This window comes from Harmonia axyridis, chromosome 3 (genome assembly GCF_914767665.1).
Source record: "Harmonia axyridis chromosome 3, icHarAxyr1.1, whole genome shotgun sequence".
Classification (NCBI taxonomy): domain Eukaryota; kingdom Metazoa; phylum Arthropoda; class Insecta; order Coleoptera; family Coccinellidae; genus Harmonia; species Harmonia axyridis.
The window spans coordinates 8626493-8636522 of record NC_059503.1 but is presented as its reverse complement, the minus strand read 5'-3'; the positions used below and the strand labels follow the sequence as shown (position 1 = coordinate 8636522).

General features: G+C 32.1%; 2 protein-coding genes across 2 annotated transcripts; both read right to left on the bottom strand.

The window, feature by feature from the left end:
• Nucleotides 1-401: 401 nt before the first annotated feature.
• Nucleotides 402-2449, bottom strand: LOC123674540. Its single transcript, XM_045609441.1, has 4 exons — nucleotides 2297-2449; nucleotides 1415-1585; nucleotides 875-1024; nucleotides 402-664 (listed from the first exon to the last, which is right to left on the bottom strand). Exons 1-4 carry the CDS (start codon nucleotides 2352-2354, stop codon nucleotides 639-641), a joined length of 405 nt encoding a protein of 134 aa, XP_045465397.1. The 5' UTR covers nucleotides 2355-2449; the 3' UTR covers nucleotides 402-638.
• A 3947-nt stretch (nucleotides 2450-6396) lies between these two features.
• LOC123674541 lies at nucleotides 6397-8130 on the bottom strand. The gene is made up of 4 exons (XM_045609442.1): nucleotides 7974-8130; nucleotides 7376-7546; nucleotides 7013-7162; nucleotides 6397-6797 (listed from the first exon to the last, which is right to left on the bottom strand). The coding sequence occupies exons 1-4, from the start codon at nucleotides 8029-8031 to the stop codon at nucleotides 6772-6774; spliced, it is 405 nt and encodes a 134-aa protein (XP_045465398.1). The 5' UTR covers nucleotides 8032-8130; the 3' UTR covers nucleotides 6397-6771.
• Between the last annotated feature and the right edge of the window lie 1900 nt (nucleotides 8131-10030).

The following is a 10030-nucleotide window of genomic DNA, read 5'->3' as shown; positions in this document are numbered from 1 at the left end:
CAAATTGATGCTACCCAGAAAAATACATTGTCAGCTTGTCCATATCACTAATTTCTCAAATTTTGTTACTAATATTTTAGAATAATTTTCCCATTCACGTGTTGAAGTTACCAAATTAATACATTTATTGGTCTTCATAATATGTAGTAGATACCTACATCAAATTTAAGGACATATATATAGGTAAAGAAACACATATGTTCAAGCAGTTTAGTCTTACAATAATTCTGTATTGTTCACAATAAATGGCGAAATATACTATTTTATATTTGATTTCAAGATCAGTACATTTTTGGAATTCGTCACTCAGATAAAATATTTCGGAATTCCAATATTTATAAATAATAATTAATGAAATTATTGCTTCAAATGGAAATGATGATTAAAACTCGATAGGGTCATTCATTTTTCAACTGATTGAAGTTTATTTTTCACCTTTCAAAATATAATTAGAAGTTTACATATAATAGTTACAATGCAATAAATTATGAGTGGGTTTGATTCACATTTCAATTTTATAGCTAATAGTAGTACAAATTGAGGATCTTGGAGTGGTTGTAGGTGACACATAATATGTTCTAGTGTTATTATCACTACTATTATCCCATTTCATAACATTTAATCCATTTAATCAACTATTATTCCATTTTTATCCATGATGATGCTGCAAAAATATTATTATCATTATATTATAATTATAATCGATATGTGAAAAATAATTATATCATGTGATGAAGTTATCGTTAGCCTTCCCTTGTATTGGTATTCTAGAATATAGATCAATATGTGAGAAAACACATGCACCAAGGAAAACTTTAGACTAATAAGAGGATTGACAGTTTCTCAAATAATTTGGTTGAATAATTTCAGTAACCTTGTTTCTGGTGATGGGATACTTGTGGTATGACAGTTCCATTTTTACATATTATATGATCTGGACACCATTGTTTCAGCACAGTACACATATCTGTATCATCATTGAATTGACGGAAGCAGCCTTCATATCTACGAAGAGTGTGTGAGTCTAAAAAAAAGTTATAATTGTATATACAACCTCCTTTTGTACTCATCAATAATCATCTGTTATATGTATACACCTGTGATTTCAAAACATGAGAATTAATGCCTTAGTTTTCCATATTGTTTCTTACTTTATCCAAGATAATAGAATAAAACAAATTTTGGTTTCCGATTTCAAAATTTCCTTTCACAAAATGCCTTCCAGACAATTCTATCAAAAAGAAGGACGAATTCCCCGACAGAACCGATAGAGTACTATGTTGACGAATAAAGTTATTAAGAAAAAATGTGTTTTTACAGGTTAGACCCAGAAATTTTTTTTAATTGATATGTAGTTGTCAAAAAATAATTGTTTTTCATTCTAGATATAACTTATATAGGAAATTCTAGTTACCTGGATTATAGTATACTCTCAAGCATGTGAAAGGTAGTCCCGCCATAGCTCTATCATTAAAAAATGGACAGAAGTCTGAAATTGCTTGCACGGTCTCCTCAGAACAGGAAATTTCTTTAGTAACCTCACAGTCGGGATCTCCAGCGAACATGCATGTTTGGCATTTTAGTTCTGCAAATGTTGTAGATATTAGATTAAAATCAAATTAGGTGTTTGATTATTATATTTCAGTTATATTTTGTAGATTCTCGTCTCGAGCCCATGGGATGACGTCACACAATATCCAGTGCCACGAACAGCAGCTTCGCTCTGGATATAGACCAACCCTATATCTGACAGAATTATTTTACCCCAGCCTGAATATGTTTATATATCATATAATAGGCAACTAATTTTCATAAAAAAACGGTGCCACGATAAGATATTGTGTTTTATTGAAGGTGAATGGTTATTCCCTCCGCTACGGATATCTGCCAGGAAATCCTTTCTATCCAATTGATGAAGAAATATATTATTTCAATTTCATCACAGTCTTAAATTTTCACAGAAAATACCTCACGTATTTTGCTTGCAGTGGCATTGCTAGGAAACTATGGATAACGATTGAATTGAAAAAAATTGTACTTCTATCTGAACTGGTTCAATTTCATCAGGGAAAATTGGTGAGGGTCCGAGGTTCCTCAAGTGTGAGAAGTAAGGTGGACGGTACCACTCTTTGCTAGCTATGCCACTGATTCCTCAATAGCTGAAAAGTTTTGGTCCATACAATTTAATTTAAGAACATTAATATCGGAATAGTTAGGAATAGATTCATAAAGTTACCAATGATAGGCTAGGTATAACCTGTATATTATATTGGAAATGAAATATTGTGTTACTTACCAGCTGCTGAACAAACATACACTAAAGCAACTGATAGAAATATTTTGATGGCCACCATGGTGTCTTCAATATCAGTCAACCTCAACACGTTTGAAGTTCGAATTGAATTTGACGAGTTTTATACTCTGTAGATGATCAGATTCTCACAATGATTCGGCAAAGATAGATATGGGAATTTCCTCCCACTTGATCCAATATTTTTGATGATAAATATTTCAAGGACAAATCATTGATGGGTAAATTGTGCCCTTGAAGACCATAGCACCGTATAGAGTTATAAATTGTCTCAAAAGGTCCTTATTTCAAGTCAGTGCTTGCCTAATATTTTCGATATGATTTTGACGACAATATATTTACCAAATTTAGCATAAAGCTAAGAATTATCATTTTGTATGAACATGAACAATCTGAACTCTGTTTGATTCTTTTATCTTAGTGATTTCTTTTATGGTGATGCGCTAAACATGAAATTTTGCTTGAAACTTGAAATCGTCATTTTACAAAAAAATGCAAATTTCTTCCAAGATCGTATCGAATCCATAAGAAAACAAAATTTCGAAAGGCCATATCTTTATTCGGATTATGTCTATTAACGCATTTAACGAATTTTTCCTGAAATTTTGAGTTTCTAGCTCACTTTGTTCGGGATTTATCCTGTCTTAGAATGTCAAATATTGGTCTTCAGGTTTTGTCGTTCGATTGAATTGACAGTTCTGGATCCACAGGTCACCGCTTTTGATTCCTCTACGTTCCTCGGAATTTTAGGGCTGTTTTAGAAGGAAGGAACGTTAGGAATACTAAAAGTATCACACTACTGACATTTCATTGGCCGATCTTCATGTCCAACAACAAATCTTGGCCGCAGTGGCGACGCCAGCTTTCAAAAACAGGGGGGCCGGATTTTTTTGGTGGGGGGCAAAGTAAATCGAAATTATAGTTTTTCTAATCATTTGATTATTTTAGCCTTAGAATGTCAAATTTCAGGGGGGCCAGCAGAATGTTAGCTTCGCCACCGCTTGGCGGATAATTTCTTCACAGTCTACTGAAGTTAGTGGAAGCATTTAGTTTCCTTTTGGGATGATGAAAACATTTTATTGTGTCTGATCTCAAGTTTTCCACTTGCAAAATGCATTTCAGACCTTCCTGAACAATTTTGTTTCGTGTCTTTCTGTCGATGTGTCTGCTCTGCACATCCTGGTAACAACTTCAATTTCTTCAATTTTATTCCGATACAATTGTAATTTGGAATCGGTATTCAATCATATACGGTTGGATAAGAAATTCAGAAATTCGAAGAAAATATTTTGAAAAAATTTCAGCTCTTTTAGTCCAAGACCTAACGTGAAATCACCAGGATCACGATATTAGACTTGAAGTTCATTACAATGGCTTGATCTGGATAGATTCCTAACAGTTGGGGATTTGTTAGCTGCTTTAACATGATATTGATTTAGTCCGCCCCTGTACTTATAGGTGGACTGACCTGCTATGTTCATTTTTGTTATCTCAATTCGATTGATTTAAGATATTTAGGGTTTTTGATGAGAAACATATGGGAATTTCCTCACGAAAATATACCTGATAATAGTCAGATGTTATCGGCAATATTATGAAAAAAATCTTATCTTCAAAACTCTCACTAGAGTTTCTCCTCTACAATGTTTATTGCAGTAGGAATATATAACTTTCAAATATAAACACTCGAAATGTAGTTTTTCCCTTGATGTCCAGTTTATAAAACATGACATACTTTTTGACATAAAATGGTTTCTTAGTGAAAATACCATTCTTTGTAGAAAATAATGAAATGAACGAGAACCAATTCTTTTCAACTATAGTTATGAAAATACAAATAGATTCTAAAATGCAACTTTAAGAACAACATCGTCTTTCAACTATAGGCTAATAGCAACGTTCTTTGAACATTCAGGACGTTTTTGATGAAATCAACAAATCAACTTTTATAAATTTGACGAAGATATGAAGTTGAAATAAACGAATTCATAAGGAATTGAAAAGATGCCTGAAAGAAATAACAGAGGCTCCATTAAAAAAAATTAAATAAATTAGGCAAAGTTGGGCGGTGAAATTTTATTTTATCGGGGCGCAAAAAGTCTGGTGATGGCCCTGTATGTACTCGATCTCGTTCAGTTCTTCCTTTATTTAAATTTCATTTCCCAGATTGGAATTCCCAAAATACTCGAAAAATAATGCAATTTCAATAAGCCGCATAATAGATTTTTATCCATGGTGATGCTGCAAAAATTATATTATCATTACATTATACTACCAAAATTATGTGAAAGTTATCGTCAGTATTTTCTTGATATTCTAGATTTATATGTAAAAAGCCATATCCAACAAGAAAACCTCCAGGCTCATTAGAGGACTGAAATTTTATCAAAAAATTTGGTATTTTGTTTCTGCTGATTTCGACATGATTTCGAAAATGTGAATATTCTAGACAGGGAAAATGATAACTTTAAGCGATGTATCTCTTAGTATTGTTTACAGTTATTTGTTAACAAAAATCAAAAAACTAAATAAACCATCCAACTAGTTCATTTCCGCCAGCAGTCATGTATTCAATGAAATCAATAAAATTTTGATAACAATGTGATTATACCTCTCAATATGTTTTATCCATGACATCTAAATATTGACAGAAGTGAAGACTGTTTGGATATATTTTACATTATACAAGGATTAATACTATATATAATGACCGATAGATTTCTCAACCACATAGTGGTGCCTTATAAATCCAGTTGGAAAGGTAAATCCAATTTAAGAACCATACAGATTTAATATAATAATTTTTTCTCTTGACCTATCTGGCTGCTTCTGCAGAGTATTTTAATATGTATAGTATATTTCAAATATTTTATCTTATAGTTTGGTTCTTATAATATTATATTTTGTGTTGCTAAGGCAAGTTCTTGTGAACTATATTATGGCTCGTAATGGTTATGTCAAATCCAATAAATTAAGGAATGTTTCCATCAATCCATATTGGGATCGAAACAACGACAATTCTATAAGGATTTGTTTCATTTGCCTTGTCCTCAAGCCACAAACCTATTATTCAAATAATTCAGACTATGTTCCTGTTTTCTCACTTAGTCTTCATTTCATTATTTCAAAATGAGTAGGTATGATTTCTATGATTTGGATCATCTTTAATTGATACTATAGATATTAATCGCCTTGAAATGTTATGCGTGAAAGATATACTGCAGGCCCCACTACAAAAAATTAAATGCGAAGCATTTTGAAAATTATTTATTTTAGGCACAACATGTCTAAACAAAACTCGCTAGGCTATCCGACGAGCAGAAAAAATTCAGGGCATATCATTCGAAAAAATTGAGTTATTGACAGCTTATGCGCTGAGTACTGTCGATTTCGTCAAAATTTGAATCATTCTCCTAGCCTAAAATTTACAGGAGTTATCGACCGATAGAGCACTATTGACTCACCCTGTATAAATAACGACAAAAATTTGGGAACGGACAATATCTCAAAGAAGTTGTAGTTCATTTTCTTTTGAATCCTTTTCCCCATTTATTTGAACTGTAGCTGAATGACAAGGGTGATAAAAAAAATGAAGAATAAGCTTTTATCCGAACAATATGAGGAATAATTCTTTGACAGATGATAATTTTCAAGAGCATTCAGATGTTGCCTTATTTTTTCTGCTTATTCACAATTTTCTTTCATTATTATTATTATTATTTTTTATTATCTTAATTTTTTCAATTTTCAGCCGTAGGGGGTCTCAAACGATAAGTTTCGGTTCACTGATGACGAATCTCTTGTTGATCGAGTGATCAGAACCATAGAATATTCAGGACGAATATAGAAAAAAAGATCCAACCATCAGAACGTCTCTTCAGATGACATTATGGTACTACATACATCATTCCTGTATATATAGGTGTGTGGTTTCAAGCTGCACTTAAATGAAAGAGCGCTTGAAAACTCCTGATCTCTGCTTTTTTCGAATTCTTCACTTCGATAATATCTTTGATTTCCATTTTTTATGAATTAATTGATGAAATTATCGCATCGAATGAAAATTATGAATAAAACTCAATAAGGTCATTTATGTCTCTTCTGATTTTATTTATTTGTTTATTTTTCACCTTACATCTAAACATAATTCAAAGTTTTCCATATAATACAATGTTATGAAATATCAACTCATTCCAATTTTTATTTCACATATTTTGAATCTAAATTTAATTATAGTTATTGTAATTAGTAGTAGTACTTGGGGTACTTGAAGTGGTTGTAGGTGAGTAGATGACACATAATATGTTCTAGTAATCTAGTAGCATGACTCCAAGTATTGTACGATATACTTCTTGTAGTTGGTGTACTGGTACTGGTATTATATGGATACCATTTACGTATTAAAGTTCCAGTGAGATGATAGGTGTGAATAATAAACATTGCATCCATTCAATCAATTATTAATTTATTTTTATCCAATATGGTGCTGCAAAAAAATTACTATCATTATATTATTATTTCTGATTATTATAATAGATATATGAAAGCTGGTATTATCGTGTGATAAAGTTATCGTCAGTCTTTTTTTGGTATGCTAGAATATTGATGAATATGTGAGAAATCAGATCCACCAAGGAAAACTTTAGACTCATTAGAGGACTGAAATTTTCTCAAATAAATTGGTTTAATAATTTCAGTTACCTTGTTTCTGGTGATGAGATACTTGTGTGCTGACAGTTCCATTTCTACATATGATATGTTGTGGACACACTTCTTTCAGTACCGTACACATATCTGAACCATCATTAAAACGATGGAAACAGCCTTGATATCTGCGAAGAGTATATTGGTCTGAAAAATATGAAGGTTATAATTAAGGACTGAGTTTTTCATTTTGTTTTCTTCATTACCCGAGACAGTGAAAAAAACTTTTGGAACAAAACAACAAATTTTGGTCTCCGATTTCGAAATTTCCACCCACAAATTTTTCAATGATATGTATAAGTATTCAAAAAATAACAGTTCTTCATTCTCCAAAAAACTAATAGAGGAAATTCTAGTTACCTGGATTATAGTATACATTCAAGCATGTAAAAGGAAGTCCCACCATAGCTCTATCAATAAAACCTGGACAGAAGTTTGAGATTGCTTTCACGGTCTGTTCAGAACAAGAAATTACTTCACTAACGTCACATCCGGGGTCTTCACTGTCCATGCATGTTCGGCATTTAAGTTCTGCAAATGTTGTAGATATAAGATTAATATCAAATTATGTTTAATTATTATATTCAGTTATATCTCAAGCCCATGGGATGATGTCACACAATAACCAGCACCACGAACAGTGGCTAAATGTAATATTATTTATCATGTAAATAGACAACAATTATTTTATAGAGAAAACAATGCATGGATAAAATATTGTGTTTTATTTGAGGAGAATGGTTATTCTCCCCACAACGGATATGTGCAAAGAAATCCTTTCTGATAATTCCACTAGTGATACAGACATCTATAACCCCATTTTCTTAATATTTGGTTCATATGATTTAAATGAATTAGGAAAATTGTGATCAGAATAATTATAGAAGCATAAAGTTACCAATTATAGGCTATGTATTACCTTTATATTATATTGGAAACGAAATATTGTCTTACTCACCAGCTGCTGAACAAAGATACACTAGAGCCAGTGATAGGAATATTTTGATGGCCACCATGGTGTCTTCTATATCAGTCAACCTCTACACGTTTGAAGTTCGGATTGAATATGAGGAGTTTTATACTCTGTACTTGATCAGATTCTTACAATGAGAGTGCAAAGATATGGGAATTTCCTCCCACTTGATCCAATATTTTCGATAATAAATATTTCAAGGGCAAATCATTGATGGGTAAATTGTGCCCTTGGAAACCACAGAACTTCATAGAGTTATAAGTGGTCTCAGAAAGTCCTTACTTTTGGTCAGTGCTTTCCTCATTTCTTTGATATCCTGCTTGATTTTTCTATGATTCTGACGATGCTATTCACACCAAATTTAGCACAAAGCTAGGAATTATCATTATACAGGGTGTCCCGTAAAGACCTCGTCAAACCGAGGGATAATGTAGATCAAAGGATAACCCACCTGCTATGACAAAATTCCCATTATAAAAGTCTCACCGTTTTCGAGATATTTTTTTTTTTTTAAATAATGAATTTTTGCCCTTTCAATAGTTTTGTCCTTACGGTTGGTACAATTTTACATCTTTTTGGTTAATTTTTTCAGTAAAATAATGCTGAAGAATAATTTTAACGTTTACATTAAAAACATCCTCCGAACATTTTAAAGGGGTGCTGTGAGAAATATTTTTATTGGAAATTTTGGTTGTGGATTATTTTGTTCATGAAGTTTAGCCCATCGTAGTGGAAAAAAATGTACCGAGCTACTGCTGCACATTACATCAATAAATTGTCTATTTTATATTGATTTCAAAGAGGTATCACACAAGTCATTTGTTATTCAAAGAAAAAAGATATGGCTGTTTTTATCCAAATGGGTACGTTTCTGACAATGAATCGTTGATAGACGAGAAAGTTTCAGAAGACTCAGAAGTAGCCATTTCTGACCATTTCCTATTTTAATTTATTGAACTGAGTATTGATTAATACTTTAGCCATAAACTCGAGTACAAATGTACTCGATCTCTTTCATTTCGTCCTTAATTTAAATCGTATTCCCCAGATATACAATGTATACATTCAATGGAATTCCCAAAATACTCGAGCAACTATTTAATTTCATAACGCAGCATAGATAGATTTTTCCTATGATGATGCTGCAAAAAATATTATTATCATTAGCTATATTATTTTTCCTATTTTTATAATTGATATTTGAAATAATGTTATCGCTATTTTTCTGATATTCTAGATTATTATGTAAGAAAACACATCCACCAAGAAAATCTTCAACTCATTAAAAGACTGAAATTTGATTGAATGATTTCAGTTGCCCATTATTGTTTAATTTCCTGTGTTTCGAAAGGTCCATTTCTAGGCGATCTTCGCCCATAGAGCATCTTTGGGAGTTTGGGGACACCATGAGTGGAAGGTTTGGAAATTTATCCCAGCTCCCACGGACTTTGGCGGATCTGAGACATGAAGTACAGGTAAGTTGGGATAGTATCTCTCAAGAAGAAATAGAACATCTTATTGCATCAATTCCGAGAGGTGTTGGGGAGTATATAGATTATCGCGGTGGACAAACACATTATTTTGATATTTGTTGATCAAGCTTGAATGTGTGATATTTGTTGATCAAGCTTGAAAAAAATCTACTGTATCTTCTAAATTAATTGTTTGTGGCTCCATGTTCATAGGTTTTTTCTCTTAAAATTATCTAAGTAATCCCTCATTTTCGTTTGACTCGTGCCGTTAATATTTTTACAAAAATTCCTGGATTTTCTAGGAAATCGCTAAAATAAACAAAATGTTATAATATTTGAACCACGACCGTAATACGTGATGACGTCACACACCGCCATTTAAGTTCTCATGTCAGTGTTCGGAATCCAAACAAACATATTGTCATTCAAATTAGTACGTTGTCGTTGAATAATTTGGCTTATTTTAATAAATAAGATTATTTAAGGCACGATTTTACTATTAATTGATAGACAGAAGGAACGAGAATAATGCCAGGAAGTTCGCACTTGAAGTTCAACTAATAAACACGG

Coding starts and splice junctions, on each gene's coding strand:
- LOC123674540 (XM_045609441.1), bottom strand. CDS start 2,354: ATGGTGGCCATCAAAATATTTCTATCAGTTGCTTTAGTGTATGTTTGT. Junction 1,586..2,296: donor GTATGTTTGTTCAGCAGCTG/GTAAGTAACACA, acceptor CAACATTTGCAG/AACTAAAATGCCAAACATGC. Junction 1,025..1,414: donor GAGAGTATACTATAATCCAG/GTAACTAGAATT, acceptor ACTTTTTTTTAG/ACTCACACACTCTTCGTAGA.
- LOC123674541 (XM_045609442.1), bottom strand. CDS start 8,031: ATGGTGGCCATCAAAATATTCCTATCACTGGCTCTAGTGTATCTTTGT. Junction 7,163..7,375: donor GAATGTATACTATAATCCAG/GTAACTAGAATT, acceptor CATATTTTTCAG/ACCAATATACTCTTCGCAGA. Junction 6,798..7,012: donor ATCTCATCACCAGAAACAAG/GTAACTGAAATT, acceptor ATTTTTTTGCAG/CACCATATTGGATAAAAATA.